The sequence below is a fragment of the Balearica regulorum genome, chromosome 10 (genome assembly GCF_011004875.1).
Source record: "Balearica regulorum gibbericeps isolate bBalReg1 chromosome 10, bBalReg1.pri, whole genome shotgun sequence".
Classification (NCBI taxonomy): Eukaryota; Metazoa; Chordata; class Aves; order Gruiformes; family Gruidae; genus Balearica; species Balearica regulorum.
The window spans coordinates 19,314,990-19,331,994 of record NC_046193.1 but is presented as its reverse complement, the minus strand read 5'-3'; the positions used below and the strand labels follow the sequence as shown (position 1 = coordinate 19,331,994).

The following is a 17,005-nucleotide window of genomic DNA, read 5'->3' as shown; positions in this document are numbered from 1 at the left end:
CGGAAATGTTTTAGTCTCAGGATGGAAGCAGGTCCTGCCTTCAGCGCTTCTTATTTTGCTGAGCTCTGCTCTGGCTTGTGGCATCGTGCTTCTCTCTTTGCCAGGGTATCAGTGGTTTATCTTCTCCTGTGGCATGAGCAAAGCCGTCTTGCATTGTTTCGGCTGAGATTTTTTTACGTTTCAAATGTATTGCACATAATAGCTTTCTAATAAGACAGCTCAAGTTAATTGTTTGGTTTTGCCTAGCCGTATCTATTTCTGCTTGTAGCCCAGTATTTTTAACTGTTCCTCAGCTACTTGCTCTTTCTGCGTTCAGCTGTGTTTTGCTCCGTTTAACTTTTATCACAAAATCTTTAACTGAAGAATTGCTGTTTGGAAATCCAAGGTAGCTGGTATGAGGTCTTGCTGAAATCAAGTTTGAGCATACATCGCAGGGGGAAAAGGATTTTCTGGCAGGGTTATTCTTTATGAATTAAGGAAATCCTCCCCATCTTCCATGCGTGCCTGCTAACAGTTAACAGGACCACAACCGTATCCAACGCCGAAGGCACGTTGTGTGAAAATGGCATTCTTTTTTTCTTTTTTTTTTCTCCCCCCCCCCCTCATACAAGATTAAACTACTTGAAATTATTTAGCTAGTATTTAATTATATTAATATCAGTGAAAATGGGGGAATGGAGATGATTAACTAGGACTAAATCATTTTCATCCCCGTGACCCTTGTCTGGGTTGTATGGAGGAGTGACAAATGCATCCCTGCTGAAGTTAAAGGTGAACTTGGCCCAAGTTTGTGGAAGTCTTTTCCTTGGTGGATCTCGCCAAAATACGGGGTGTTTGCAGAGCTTGAAACAGGGGGTAGCGGAGGGGACGGGAGGGCTTCGGGGGATGCGGAGAAACCAGCAGGCAAAACCCTGGGAGAAATAGTGTCTGAAAACAATTGTGAGTATTAAAGACATTTTTTGCCGTTGATGGTATTAGCATGTCAGCAGGTCTATACTAGTACAGCTCCGAAAGCCAAATTGCAGCTGTATTTTTACCTTTGCTGCCAGGTTTACATGCAGCTGGGTATCTACCACACCCTATTGTTATCAGTCAACAATACCAAAAGTAGTTTATTAATCATATCAATAGCAACAATCGTGTTTCATGTGGAAAATAGAAATAAACAACTTAAAAAAAAAAAGAAAAGATTAATTTCTGCTCTGCATGCTAACTTAACATTCTTTAAATATATCTGCCAGTAGTTTAATTTGAACTTCAACTCCCTGAAGGCAGTAAGACAGAATTATTTTAGTTCTTCATAAACTGCCTTCTGTGATTCATTGTTAACTCATAAAAAACGCTCATTTTCATGTACTTAAACAGTTAAGCCATTTTTAAAGTTGGTTTGTAATTTTTTTTGGCAACACATTTAAGTTGACATCTGAGAGATAGAAATCTAAAATTAATTTATAGCCCTCCGTTTAGGTTTCGTTTACTATCAGACAAAATATCAGAAATAAATATTTTTTATCTAACGTAATGTAAAGTATATTGCACAGTATCTAAAATAAAGTTTAGTTTTGACTGAATACACTCAAAAAGGGACCCATAAATATTAGAGAGCTGTAGTTAAGAACTTACATGACTGTTTTAAATACTATTGATTTAAACCACTGGCTAGATTTTATGAATCAAAGTGTAATTTCCAAGCTTTGGCTATATTTCTCATCGCTAAAGCACTCTCTCTTGTGTGCCTTTAGCAGCTTTCCAGACATTCAACACGGGATTAAATGATAGTAGTTACAATGATCAATAGGTTAAGACCGGTACAATCACTCTTACCGCTAATGACCTCGGTAGTAATGGGTAATAAAGTGTGGGCTATAATAGCCTATTGCTGGTGCTGCATGCCCTTTGATTCCTAGTATTACTAGGGACTAGCTACATGAAAAAGTTGGACGTTGGGAGTTAAGAGAGTGGATATATATATGCCATCATTCTTAACTATTTAAACTCCTCAAACCGTACATGTGCCCACGCTTGTCCGGGACACGCATGTCATTTTTAACACGGTAGTTTCTGGTTTATTTGAATTTGTTTGTAAAAGGTTTCCGTGAGTTGCTTTCGTGAGCCGCTGAAGTACAAACTTTGGCTGAGGGTGGCTGTCAGCCGCGTTGATAAATGGAAGGCAGGACCTTCTTTAGGGGTGCAGATGTGGTGTGGAAATGTGGTTTCAGATGGTAAAATGAAGTTGAACGGATTAATGCAAACTTGTACTCCTAGATGTACCATATATATATATGTGTGTGTGTACATATATGTGTGTGTATATATATATATAGTTTTATTTTTTTCTTGCTAGTTAAGTGCTACTGTTCTAGTAAAGAGTGTGCAGCTAGGAGATTCTTCACCGGAAGGTACGTGGCCAGTTTTCAAAGGTAGGGCCAAATCCTTAGATTTATCCCAAGATAAACATGCAAAAAAGCCATGGAAGTGAATGGGAGTTGTCTCTGCATAGCTGACGGCAGAATGCGGCCCTTCGTATTAATCACCGATGTGTAGGGTTTACAGCACCCCACCCTATTCCTGTCTGCATCCCCGCTTGTCGTCATAAATCTGACTGAAGAGTATTTGTGTTGTCTATCTTCCAAGAAGGGCACAGAAAACATACTTAAACACGCTTCCTCTTCTGTTTGCTCAGGCCAACTTCAATGAAAGGTAGTGCAAACCCCAGGGTAAAGTAAACTTCTCTGGGGATGAGAATAATGAAGGTGAGTCATGCTTCGGGGCAAAGATGGTGACGGCAGTATTTAATTAAATAATTTTCTACTCCCAGAAAAGTTTTTAAAAGACTACGGATTAAGATATTCTGAATTAATGGGGATTACCCATCCTGATGACTCGGTGTCCTCGGAGCTGGTCCTGCGTGGCCAGGCTGCGGCACGGCGCAGCGGCCGGTGACTTTCCCGTAGGCACGGGCAAGCGACCGCGGGAGAACGGCCGGCGTCTTCGGCGGGACTGGCATCTGACCCGTAATTAAATCTCCATTTGCCCGCGTTCACACCTGCCTGGGCCACATTAGATACGTGGGAGCGCTCTTTGCCACGGGGAATGCACAGAGGTCCTCGCTGTGTTTGCGTTAATGGGATGGCGGAGGCGTGCGAGCCTTCGCTAGGCTTTGCTCAGACGACGGTTTTCGAGGCGGTGTCTGGTCCTGGCACACGACATGTACACAACAACACGGGGAGATGTGCAGTGTACATGCGTCTGACCTTCAGGAACCATTTTTAGTTCATCAAAATTAGTGATGCTGAGAAATCAGGACATCAGTGCATAATGACTGTGAAATTAGGAATGAGAGCTTGCTATGCAAATGACAGGACAAATCATGTGAAAAAGTCAAGATAAACTGCATATTAAGACATTATGTTACATAAAATTAATACCGCATTTCTCTCTTGCTTACTACTACACTGGAAGATATTCTTTTTTAAACTCCTTTATCTTCTGATCAGCTATTGTCTGCTGATTTTTTTAAAAAGTGGTGCACAGAAAAAGTGCTAAACATATTATTACCTTTTATTGTAATACATGAGATGACAGGAGATCCTTTTTAGCAAAGTATATCCTTTACTGCTTTTAGTTTTGTGCTGTCACGTATTTGATTTGAAACTATAGAAAAGTAAGGTGCTTAAATATTACTGTTAAAACTCATATGGGTTTTGTCTTCTCCTCTATTGTTTCTTTTTTTCTTTTTTCCTCTTTTTCTTTTCCTTTTTTGGGGTGGAGGGTAGAGGGGTGGGTTTCTAGGGAAATAGTCTTCTTGCATTACTAGGACTGACAAAATGGTTCTCATGTAGTCTGCAAATTAAACACAAGTGCAGTGATTATTTTGAATAGCTAAATTACATTCTAGAAAGCTTGCAGAATTCATAGCATTGTCATTAGGTATCCGCTTGAATACAATTTGTGTAACCTTGGCCAAGACAGCCTGTCATTTTAATGTCAGTGTTTTATCTGAACAAGACATCATCCTTTCAGATACAGTGTACAGGTTCCTTGCAAAGATGCCCGTGCAGAAACGTGTTAACAGTTGCAAATATGAAATGCTATCAAGTTCATCACTGTAGCTGTTTGTCACTGAAATGTCATGGAAAGCGGCTTTTAATGGTATCTCACATAATATGAAAGAATTGAAGACATCTGTATGCTGGGTGAATATGGAATGGTAAAGACATCGTGGTAGGGCCTTTCTGTTAAAATTGCATAGGAGTCTAGTGCTGTTATTCACATCACTGAGCCTTCCTTCAATTTTCTTAAAAACCTGTCGTAATAGGGTCTAGATCCCATCAGCGCGGGATACTCGGCTGTTGAATTTCTGCATGGAAGGCAAGGGCTTTCTGGGAAGGAAAGGACCCAATTGACTGTTTCTTGTAAAAAAAAAAAAAAAAAAACAACCAAACAAAAAAACCAAAAAATCTTAACAGGGTTTACCATATTGCTTGCTTTAAAGAATTTGCAACGCAAGAATGTTTTGCAAAAGGGGACTTTAGTCAGCTGGGAGAATGTGCTGGGTACCTCTGTGCCTGCTGCGGTGGGCTGTAGGGACTCTCCCACCTTCAGCACCCTCGACGCCAGGCGCGGGGTCCCCCCGCACGGGGATGGCGGGTGTCGCGGTGGAGCTGCGGCGATGCGCTCTGACCCCCTCTTTGCTCTCCTCTTGCGTTTCAGGTTCCAGTGTCGGTGGCTATGATGACACCTCAAGTGATCACTCCCCAGCAAATGCAGCAGATCCTCCAGCAACAAGTGCTAACTCCCCAGCAACTCCAAGTCCTGCTCCAACAGCAGCAGGCACTCATGCTTCAACAGGTAATTGTTTCCTTAACAGCTGCTCGGGTGGCTCCTAGAGGTACCGGAGGGCTTCACCTCCCGAAACGTTCCTGGGGAAAGCAGCTGCCCACATCTCGGGTCTCTACCTCGGAGCAGCCGTGCTCTGAGATGAGCAGGCTGCTCTTTTGTTTTTAATTCTAGAAATAGCTACTGGAAACAAATCCAGGGAGCAGTGCTAGGAGTGTTTCCAAGATCAGCTAAATAATACAGATGCATATTTAAGTGTCAGGACTTCGGCAGATGTCCCTGTTCCTTTGCCTGCATCCCCCAGAAAGCATGGTGTGCCCTAATTGGAATAAACAAGGTAGTAGGGCGATAGTTCCCATTGTAGACCTCGTTATGTCCATCTGGAACCAGAAAGGACTATGGAAACGGTGGCAATAAAAGTGAAGAGATTTGCAAGCTGCTTTCAGCCAGCGTATGCCGTGCGGCGTGTCGGTGTTTCTCACAGCCCGTGGTCCTTTTTCAGCTGAAAGTTGGCCACCGACAAGCCCCGAGGCTCCGTTACCGTGGGGTATGGCACGGTGGGGGCTCACGAACCCCGGGTGGGCGTCAGCATCCGCCCCAGCCCGGGACCTCGTGTGCTGCCTCCTGGCTGCCGCGCTCCCTCCTGCCCGTGCCGAGCGCTGCCTGCACCGTGCACATCTGGGGAGCAGGGAGGAGGAGAGTATTTCCCAGGATGTCTATGCATGTATTGAACAACACTTAATACAGTCAAACCCTATCATTTAGAAAGCATGTGTGTTTCACAACAGAAATTCGCCAGGCTCTCTCAGCAAGGGCATTTTGGCTTTGTTGTTACAATCAAAGGTCATTCCTTGCCTTATTTTAATTAGTTTGTGTAGAAAATGGTATGTTTTTCATCAGTTCATTTTGGAGATTACTTTTCAAACGATAATGCCAAGAATAGTCAGTGTGCACTGAATTTATTGTCGAGTTTCAAACTAAAGGTCAGACCATTACAGATAAAAGGATGCTATTTTTCAAATCACAGTTTGTGTGTTACACCAAAAGGGACACTGAATTGGCTCTCCACTTTGTAACTTACCATCTTTCCTTTTCTTTGTAGCAGCAGCTTCAAGAGTTTTATAAGAAACAACAGGAACAGTTGCAGCTTCAACTTTTACAGCAACAACATGCTGGAAAACAGCCTAAAGAGGTACAGACAATACCCATTTTACTTTCAAACCACAGATCCCCGGGGACTGTCTAGTGGCTATTAAACTGTCATTCATCTTATAAATGATTGCACAACTGAACTGACTCTATCGGGTCTCAGCTTTCAGATTTAGAGTTATTGTCCTGTTTTCGCCTGTATTTTCCTGTGCTTTCCATTTGCTTGCTGCCACATATTTTATAGCAGGGGACCATGCCTTGATGTTCGGTATGAGTACTGGAGCAAGCATCTAGACTTGTATCTTGGGAGAGCGCTTTCGGAAGTTAGTTATGTTGTAAAGGGGAGGGGGCAAGGCAGCAGGCCCCAGACACGGTGCTGTCCTCTCTAAACGGTGCAAAATGCCGAGAGACGGTGAGTTTGGGCTCACGGTTTCCAACATGAGAGGTTCTGGTTGCATGTTCCTCGCAGCATGGGCTTAGCAGGAAGGGACTGTGCTGGAGCAGCATCGGCGGTGACACCGAGAAGCGAGGTCCAAGATGCAGAGGTAGCGTGGGAACGCTGCCTGGTCACAGCATGGTGCCAGGAGACCTCGCTCCGATGCCACCGTGGTCCATGGCAGGAACGGGACAGGCCAGGGTGGTTTCTGCCCGTCCTTTAAATATACTTTCCTTTCAAAATACCTGTCACGTCCTGAACTTTCTTTGTTGATTTTGGCGTGCTAAAATTTAATTTTGCTGTAGTTAGGTTTATTTTTAAGGCACCGAGTTCACCCCTCTAGTCACAAGGAGTTTGAGACTTTCACGTTCGATCTGACCTCAGTGCTGGCTTGGGTAGATCCTAGAAAGCCACCTCTTGGCATGAGGCGCTGCGTGATGTCCTGCGACAGCGGCAGCGCTCGTGCGTCGCTTTGCAAGTGGCGCTGCTCGAACCACGCACCAATTCCCACCACGCTCCCCCCCGCCCCCCCGAAATTTCGGCAAGTCGTGCCACCTGTGCCAAGTTTCAACCCAGAGTGAATTTTTCCAGCTGAGTTATAAACCCCTGAAAATAGGGGGGTTTATAATGGAAACGCTGACACAACCTTAACCATAGCACGCTTACGGGCGCCACTATAATAAAAAGGGAACAGATTAAAAAGTGTCTAAAATGTAAATCTAAAGGACTAACAGTAATTAAAATGGAAATGGCACAGGGAGGGAAGGCATGTAATTGTGAGATATCACTGTGCAGAATGCTCTCAGCTTTGTTTTGCTGGCTGTTTTTCTAATTCAGTAGGGCTTACTCATCAGTGGCAGTTCAATGCGCGTTAATGACTCTGGGATGCAGGCATCACTCTGGACAAAGAAATGATTATTGTGCGGTCAAAAGAAGTTCAAAGACAAGAAGGGAATTTCAGTTTTTTCCTTAGAGATCCACATTCAAGAGCATATAAATTAAGCCAAATGTTAAAAACCACAGTCTGAAAGCTGACTTCAAAGTCACAACTCTCTAATTAATGAACTGCGAGCTTCAGTTTGGACAAGTCGTGGTTTGATGCGCCCATAAATCAACATGACAGGTCTGTTTCACAGTCTCAGACAGCGCTTGTCATTGAGTCACATCAGATGTAAACACAGCAGAAAAAAGAGGGAATATGAAGGAGGTGCAATTGATCAACAGAATTGGTAAAAACCCACTTTTGAAACGCATTATGCATGATCACAGGAAATGGCGATAGCCTCAAGAGGCTTTCTCCTTCTGCTGTTGCTTTTTTGAATCAGATTTCTAACAGCCTTCAAAAGGGAGAATAAGAATTATGGAGCTTCTCCCCTGTGGCTGGCAGGCAATAACCCCCTGTTGTTATTTTGTGCTTCTTTCTTTTCAAAGGCGTCAAAATTTAGTTTTTTAAAGATCTTTAACTCTATATTTGAAGACAAACAATAAAGGGCTGCCACTGTCATTCTTATCAGTTACCAGGGATTGTATTTTTTCTTTCTGTTGCCACTTCTTATTAACCTCTTATTTGGTCTATTAGACATAGTTTTGAATGCAAGCCTGCATGCTGGGAGAACATGAAAGTTCAGATGAGCTCAGAGGGCAGATAAAGAAATTTGAAGGGGAAAGTTACACAGCAGAATGAACGATAAAAGTTAACTCTTCTAAATTGCTGTTGTCAGACAGGAGAGCATCTCAGACACAAAGATGAGGGCTTGGAGCTTAAAGAGAAAAATACTTTGTGTTAAAAAAGACGAGAAGGGAAGTTAGACAATGTGATGGCATTTCAATATCTAACACACTGATTTACTGTGGTCACACTTCTGATATTACACTATCGAAGGCAACAATAAGAAAGGACTCCTTCCTGTTTCAAGAAGAGCATTTTAACACGAGAGCTGTTAACAGAACGAGGAGCCCAAGTCTCTTCAGCTTTTTGTAGGGTTTGGGGGGGGATATTTTTGCTGATGGTTTTAGTAGAGGCCCGTTTCAACGATGCATTTCATCCCGCAGGTTTGTTCAGCCCCGTTTTTCCTGCCTTAAGGAGGTTATTCTTGCTAAATTAGCATGCAAACAGTGGTCTTCTCCCTTCATTTTATTTTTTTTTTCTTTCCTCCCCTCCCTCTTGTAGAAAAAACCAGCGGTGGGTCACATGGCGAGCAGTGCCGCGGTGGGGACCGCCGGCTGCCGTGCTAACGAGGGCCGGGTTCGTACCTTGACAGATGGAACAAGTGTATTCATGGACCGCATCCCCCAAGTCATTTTGTTAGCGCCTTGTGCCATTGTGCCCTGGTGAAAGAAGAAAAGCACCACACATCTCCCAAGCCCTGCTGGTAAAAGGGGTCCGACCCCTGAGCAGGATAGCAGACAGATCCCAGGAAGGTTTATGGTGGGGTTTACTCGAGGGCTGCGTGGTGTAGCAGAGGGTGAGCATTGCCCAGCACCCAAAAGGCATCGGGGCGAGATCTCAGCCCTGCGCCCACAGGGCTGCCTCCACCGCCCCCCCCGCCCCCCCAAAGTCGGGTCTCCCCCAGCCAAGGGGGCTTTGCAGCCGCAGAGGGGTCCCGCTTGGTGCCATGGCGCTGGACGGAGCGGGTTGTTTTCCGAACGGGGCCGTTTGTCCTCCGGCAGTTGTGACAGTTTATGTCAGGCAATAGGGAGTAACCTAAGAAAGGAAAACAGACCTTTGACAGAAGCTTTAGGGAGGGGATCAAAAATGCAAGTTTTATCAGGATATTTCAGCATTTTAACACTGACTACTGACCTGACAACAGGACTGCACTGAGACCTTTTTTGTATGCATTCAATTGTGAGAAGTAAACAAACTGCCTTGTATCCTGTGTTTGGTAACTGGGTGGGGAGCGCAGTTTGGCAACGTGTCTTGCTTTTAAATTCTTTCTTGGACAATGGGCCTTGTATACTTTTATATCCTGGCTTTTCAAAGTAGAGAGTGTTCAAGAGCGTTTCTTAGGATAGCTGAGAAGACAACCAAATGAGCATCAGTCAATTTAAATTAAAGGTTTTTTTTAAAAGAAACCAACACAACAACATGCTAACTTTACACTCAGATGGCAAATAGGTAAAACACAGCTTACTGTAACTTGATTTTTATGTAATACCATTTATTATATATAAAAATATATATTAAGTGTGTGTATATTTAGAAAACGAGTATTTATGGAGGCAAACATTACTTTAACTCTTAATATTACTGTTGCCAGGGCTTGCGTTCATCTGGTACTGTTGCAGATAGTTGCAACAACTGGATCTGTCTGAGCAAGCAGTTGCAAAGAAATAAAAACCCTCCCGAGTTTCAGAATATCTAACCACCTATTTGTTTAACTGTGTTCTCAAAGTCCTAGATCTTCTCTGGAAATAAGATAAATGAATACAGGCGGCGGCAGTCTTAAGGTTGATGGGGCATGGTGGAGGCCAAACCCCTGGCTGATGTCCCCTGGTCCCGCTCCTGCGGCTCCGCGGGATTTTTTTCCCCCTGGTTGACACCAGCAGGGAACGGGGCCAGTGGTCCTCTGGCTCGGTGTCAAGGAAGGGTGACAACAAGCTTGGGATCTGGCTGGGGTTTGTTTGGGAAAGTGTGTAGTTTTGTAAGAGTTAATTTTCTTTCCATAATTGTTAGCCATAATGTGTATAAGACCTCCACCTTGATATGATTCCTAGCAGATTAGGGATATTAGATAATTTCCTTCTATTTATTGTACTACTGCACTGTATTATCTTTCTATCACTCAGATAATTACTAAGGAAATCTACATTAATTTTTTTTGGCTAGCACAAGGAACTGCTAAACACTGGCATGATGTATTGATGTTTTACACAACAAAAGTTTTCCTCCTGTCATTGTACAATAAATAAAAAGATATTTATCAAAATGCAAAGCCTTTCATGGATTTTAAAGAACAAAGCAAATAAAATACAAGATGAGCATGGCAGCAAAACCTAGAGGCTTCCTTAACTGAACAAAATTAAGGACTCTGAAGCCTGGAGTACTGTACATATTAAACACTCACATTCAAGTAAGATGTTGTTTGCTAAATTATGAATGTGTGTAATTAAAATCTAGTGGCTGTTTCTATGAAAGATTTACAATGTTATTTCATCGTTTGTCATGGCTAATTAACAATATTAGATGAAGTTTTTCTTCTTCAAAGGTCTGATTTTTTCTCATTTATTTATGTCAGAAGTGATAAACAGAGTAGTTAAAAGCTTCTCCGGGTACAGTAGTGAAAAAAGCAACATGTTCTTTTACACCTCGAAGGTTCAAGGTTCACATCCCTGTGGAGTAAAGCAACTCCATCTTCTTTCTAGTGAGAATAATTAAAAATTTCAAAGTGCAGAAGTAGCAGCCTTAAATACAGCACAGTATAATTCCGAACATAACAGAAAGTATTGTGGGGCTTGATGGATGAATAAGAGAGAGTAAGTATAAAATACCATAAATTAAGCCAGTCGTATTGCCTTAATAGTTGAGACAACCCTTGCATGATGAGCAAACAGAGCACAGCGCAGGGTTGTTTTTCATTACATCTAAGTGCAATGTGATCGTGTGGTGTGATTCTCACGTTATACATGTTCTTTGCCTCGAAGAATTACCCAGGACTTTAACAGCTGCCAGCAGCGTTTGCTTTACCCACCACGGAAATACAGCCGCTTGTGGGGTAAAACACGACCACGGGGACCAGGGTGACGCGGTGGCGTGGACCAAGAAACGCTGCATACATTTTTAATTGAGATAGCAGGAGGGATTTAGGCAGGATGAAAGTAACCACTGGCGGTGGGGATCGACTGCAGCCCTGCGGTTAGCTCTAGCACCTGACCGTGCCTTGGGGTCTTTGATAAGGGGCGGTGGGCTCACTAGCTTGCCTTGGTGCCAAGTGACTGCGATTGGAAGTTGAAGTGCGTTGAGACAAGGAGCCCTGTAAATCCTCTGTTAATGCTTTGCGCTGTATTGACAAACGTACATTTTTTTTAATTTATTTTTTTTTTCTTTTCCAGCCCCAGCAACAGCAGGTGGCTACGCAGCAGTTGGCCTTTCAGCAGCAACTCTTACAGATGCAGCAGTTGCAACAGCAGCACCTCCTGTCTTTGCAGCGTCAGGGGCTGCTAACGATCCAGCCTGGCCAGCCTACTCTGCCTTTGCAACCCCTTGCACAAGGTAGGTGAGGGGTTTGGGAGCTGCCGGCTGTCTGGCAAAGCGATGGTGTGCATGCACACGCACACAAAATTGTCACTCGGTAAGAGAGAGAGAGATCTCATAGGCTCATAAAATAATAAGCACAGAAAAATCCTGACAGGCAGGGTGGGCATTATAAAGATATTTTTTGAGAAGGGCAACGGTGAAATCGTGGATGCTCTGGCTAGCAGGAGGCAGGCGGTTTGGAGTTCGGCTTCAATTTGCACAGCAATAGCCTGTCTAGCGGACTCAGAGCTGCTGGTTGTACTAATCTGGGCTTGAAACCCTTCACAGGAGGCGTCTTAATCGATTTTTGGTGCTGGGTTCATGGCTAAGAGTAGTGTGAGAGCAGCTTTTCCTTTTGTAAATGTGTTACTTGGGCCCTTTCTGGTTCCAGCCTGGCGAGGAGCTGGGCGCAGAGGAGCTCTGATGCGCACGTTGCTGAACGGTAGAAATTTGATTGCCCTTTGCTGCAGCTGAGAGGGAGAGGTGGCAGTGTCTCCTCTCTGTGCTTATTTACATGGCCTTCATTTCACTGTCTGTGTGCATCATAGCTTCATTCCTCCCTCCACACTGAGGCAAATTGGGATTAACTCCGTTTAAGTTTAATGGCGTTATTGACAATTAGATCCTCCTACATCTTTATTCAGTCCTGCACTCTACAAGAGTTACTGCTTTGCTGAAATCCCTATTTGTTTGGTTTTGGTTTTTTAAAGATATTGATACATTGAAAGCAATAACTACTTAAATCACAATACCTTTGACAGTGATTATAACCTGGGGTTTTTATTCTCTCTTTTCCTTGAAATTATTATTTTTTTTTTTAAACTGGCTTTGTCTGCAAGCCTTGGGACTTTTTAACAGACTTGCCTGAGCTTTGGCTGCTCTGATTAAGGCAGATTGTTCAAAGTTGGCATGGCTTAAGGAAGACCAGGTCTTTCAGCTGTGATGCTGGTATTTCTGAATAATCACGCCTTTTCCTTCCCTTGCTCCATAATAAATTTAAACATCCACCTCAATAACTTGAGTCAGCTCAGGTTGAATGACTTGGGCTCTCCAGAGCAGCCGTAGGGCTGATCCTAAACCATATCATGAGTTTACATTCAGCTCTATTCAGTTAAATGTGGGGACGGGACAAAATTGCTTCTGTTCTTCACCCTCCTTTCTGTGTGTAGCCACAAAAGGAGAGCGAGGTGGCTGGTGAATATTAACTTGTGTGATAAAGGGAGACAAAACTGGGGATTGGAGTCTGCTTTGCCATGTGGCTGGCGGGGTTTCTTTACGCTTATTTTTGCCAGGCCCACAAAGGTATTTGAGCACCTAACTCCTGTCTTGAGAGGCAAAGCTTTTGGGGACCTGACGCCTCCCTCTGCAAGGCTCAGTTTAGCTTTCCAGCATCCCAAAGCCGGACACCTGGTCTAGACTAGTCCCGTGCGTGAGTCGGAGGCCGATGCGCGGGAAGGTGGTGCAGGGTCGGGCCTGGGGCGGTAGTTGGTCAGTCACCGTCGGTGCGCGGTGTGATGGGGAGAAGGCGTGAAACGAGTCCAGGAAAAAGGGCATGTAGGCGAAATGCCATTTATACTTGCAAAACCTTGTGATGTTCATTAATTACGCTTCAGATTTATTGTTGGAAGCATCCCAGGCTGTTCCCACACACCCACCGGACTCAAGCTTCAACCTTTCTAATTTTTCCCACAGCTCCTATACTATTAAGTTTGCTCGGTAAGGTTCATTGTATAGTACATCAGTTAAGCTGTCCAAAGGAGGGCAATTGGGCAGTGACAAGACACGCTCATGTGTAATGTGAAAGAAATGAATGTGGTGATGCATGAAGTGTAATCTGTGCGGTAACACATCGGAGACACCAGTAGGTAATTCAGCAGTCGTGGCATTGATTGATATGGTTAGCAGGGTAGTGTAACTATTAGTCCTCGCGAAGAAGCGTATTTAAAACCTAAGGGGTGCCGACTTGCACGCCGGAGACGACGTAAACATGAGCAGAAAGGGCTGGTTCTTGCAGGGAAATGAGCTGCGAGCGTTGGGGGCGGCTGGAGCCGGGGGCTTGGCGGCGGGAGGAAGGAGTAACTTGAGAATTCAGGCAGGTTGCAGTACAGCGTGATATTTTATTTTTTTTGTATCAGAGAGACGATGCCTTAAAACTGATGTCATTATGAGGTTTAAATCAACTTTCTGCTTGCTTGAACATGGTCACCTGGGTATGGAGGTACAAGGACACAAAGAGGTTGAGCAACTCTGTTTGTCTTTGAGCCGGTGATACCTGGGGTTGGGAAATTGAGTTCCGTGAGCAGTAATCTGTCAACTGTCCCCACAACATACATTTTTTAAACCTGTGCCTACATTTTCTTTCATAATGAAGGGGACTAGTTGTCCTGAAAAATGCAATGAAGAGCCAGGGCTATAGTTTAAAATAATTGGTAATGGACACTTCTTATTTAAAAAAAAAATAAAAAAAAAATCATATATCATGCCCTTTTGTTTTCAGAACAGTTTGCAAGACTGAGACAAATACTGTAAATGTGCGCATAAAAAAATAATAAAATCAGCCCTCTAGGAAATGTAGCTATGAATTCAGTTAAAAGCATTTTGCTTTTATTGTTAAGTATCTGTAATAGTAATAAATGTTTCTAAGGAGAGAATGCTGCTTCATAAGTGATATTTTTGTTATGTCTTTAGAACTAATACATTGTTTAAAGCTGTATTTTTAGTTTCATTTTAGTTTTTAGTGCTCGCCTATTGTCTTACACAAAATAGCATGTCCTTTAATGTTATATTTGTGTAATCTTTACTGCTTTGTATTTAGACACATCTATAATCTAGATTTTACATCTGTACATAGTGGCAGTTTAAAAATAAACCACGTTTCAGCAGTGTTCTGAGCTGCGAGAGCTAGATCTTTAGTATCTGCAAAATGAAACTGCAAATCACACTTCAGATCACCAGCGAGTGAAAATAATAGGACTGAGACATCTGGGTGCCTGATTGCTCCCGTAGATTTGGCAGTTTCAGGTCTAAATCCCGTTACTGGTACGTACAAAGTTGCAGCACCGGCACTAGCGATCTCGGGTAATTGCAGCGCAGTTCTGGGAATCTGACTTAAAATTTAGCTCTCGCTGTTAAAATGAAACTGTTAAATGGTAAATTACATAATTTATTGCGAGTGTTCGTGGATCTATTTGACTTGCTTTTACCATTTGTTCTATTATTTTATTTAACCAGTTTGCCAGATGAGTAATGAGCATACCTTTCAGCTGCCCAGTTTGACAGGCTAGTTAGGAATTCTCTCCAGAATTATTCTAATAGAACTAAATTTGGGGAAGGAGGAGAGAGGCTTTTTTAAATTTTATTTTATTAATCAAGCTATGTCAGCGATGTGGTCATTTTTAAATGACGGTTTGTCTGCAGACCTGTGTGACATCACAGTTAACTCTTTTTATTTTTATTTTTATTTAATATCACCCAGCCTGAAATCCTCCTTACTATCTCCAGCACGTTTTCCCCCACACAACTGGATGTTTTTTATTTTTCTTTCGATATGTGGTACAGTTGTCATTAGTGCTAATACAAGTTAAACTTGTACAGGAAGTTACACCAAACCCCTTGACTTTTAGAGGATGTGCAACGAGGTATAAATATTATGTGTATGTATATTTTAACAGCTGTAACACTTGCAAGCTTTTCCTTGGGATAAAGCATTAGTAGATCCAGAAGTGACCGGGAGGAGAGGGGAAAGGGAGAGGAGAAAGGGGGACAGGGAGAGGAGAGTGGGTGCTAGCTTGTTTCTAATTAAAAAACTGCAGAAATCCAGATAAAGGGGGTGGTGGCAAAAAAAAAAAAAAAAAAAGCACCAGTTATTCTTTCCCTATTTGCTTATTCTGGAAAATAAAAATAGGTGTCGACTCATACGGTCTCATATCAATATGTTATCACCAACAGACAAGTCTATTCACTATTGTTTCAATTGAGTAAACAGTGGTGTAAGGGTCAGCCGTGCTCACAGGTAATTGTTAGTGCGCAGACAGTCCTGTCAAGCGTGTTAGCTAAAAATACATCCCACACTGTCACTTCGCAAGGTGTTTGAAAATAATAGCCCCGATACAGGAAAACAGGACATAGGCTTGTGTACTGACCTTTTTCTTTGTTTAATTCGCTCAGAGGTTTAATTTCAGGGGACAAGTAATAATTGAATATGTCTAATAACTAAATGCTCATTTGGGACAAAATCCATCAAAATATAATTGGCGTTTGGGTCGGATGAAAGGAAAATGATGTGGCTTTAGAGAAACGGATGTGTCCTAAGAATATCTGATCGCTTAATGTATAAATTGAAGCCTCTTTCGTAATATATATTAATTGCAGATACTTAAGGATTTTAGCATTTTTTTGTAGCGAACCGTTACCGGAGACCAACTGTTTTTGTTAATGCTACTCTCGGAAAGGCGGGGAAGGTTATTGGTCTGTCGTGCAATAATTTACTCCTCTTTGATATGCAAACGATCCACGGTGAATATAAAAAAATCCTATCAGACTCATTTCACAGTTCTTAACCACTTAGATTCTCTGGAGTCTATCGCCTCATTAGACCAGTGCTCTCCAAAGCTAGCATAATTAAAATCTTTAACAGTTTAGCAAAGTAAAGATGTTTGGCTGATCACGTTGAGATGATTATCTATCCATTGTATTCTAAATGACAAAAATAAATTAAATTTAGACCTTGGCATTTTTTATTATGTGTTTCAAATGAATATAATGCATACTGCCTTTTTTTTTTTTTATTATTATTATTTCAGTACCTTAGGTTTGGTGAGATACATGCCTGTGTGAGCTGCTGCTATACGCTCAGAAAATGGCAGGTTTCCTTAGGATAGCTCCAGTGCTACAATACGCTGAAACAATGAACAGTCATCCAAATGATGATCTGGAAGCACAGTGATGAGAAACCTCTTTAAAAATACACAGACCCTGGCTTTTATTTTATTTTGTTTTTTTTCCCCGGAATATTTCAGCGATGCGTCTCAACTGCTAATTTTTTCCCATGGCCTTCTCTGAAAGAGCACTGAAACAGCCTTCAGTGAGAGAAACTTGACTTGTTTGATCATGTCACAAACATAAGCTTTATCCAAAAGCATGATCTCAGTCTGAGCCTGTGTCACGCTGACGCGCGCGGCTCCTTCCTTTGGCCCACTGGAGTTTGCAAAGTTTTCACTTGCCTTATTTATTGGACGCGATGTCCTAAGCCTGGTGTCCATTTTGGCGCAATTTAAAGACAAATATATTTATTTTTTTTTTTAATTTGTTGAAGCTTATTTTATGTTTTCATTTTACTTTTGAAT

At 42.6% G+C, this 17,005-nt stretch overlaps 1 protein-coding gene across 21 annotated transcripts in view; it reads left to right on the top strand.

The window, feature by feature from the left end:
* The window catches only part of FOXP1 (forkhead box P1), a 390,389-nt gene that overhangs the window by 309,180 nt on the left and 64,204 nt on the right, over window positions 1-17,005 (top strand). For 19 of the 21 annotated variants that reach the window (XM_075762434.1, XM_075762441.1, XM_075762444.1 and 16 more), the window contains 3 exons: window positions 4,714-4,851; window positions 5,942-6,031; window positions 11,477-11,636. In XM_075762434.1, the coding sequence (XP_075618549.1) occupies window positions 4,714-4,851; window positions 5,942-6,031; window positions 11,477-11,636 (388 nt within the window). The remainder of the gene's footprint in view (window positions 1-4,713; window positions 4,852-5,941; window positions 6,032-11,476; window positions 11,637-17,005) is intronic. The other 2 variants (XM_075762440.1, XM_075762450.1) reach the window with 1 other exon arrangement.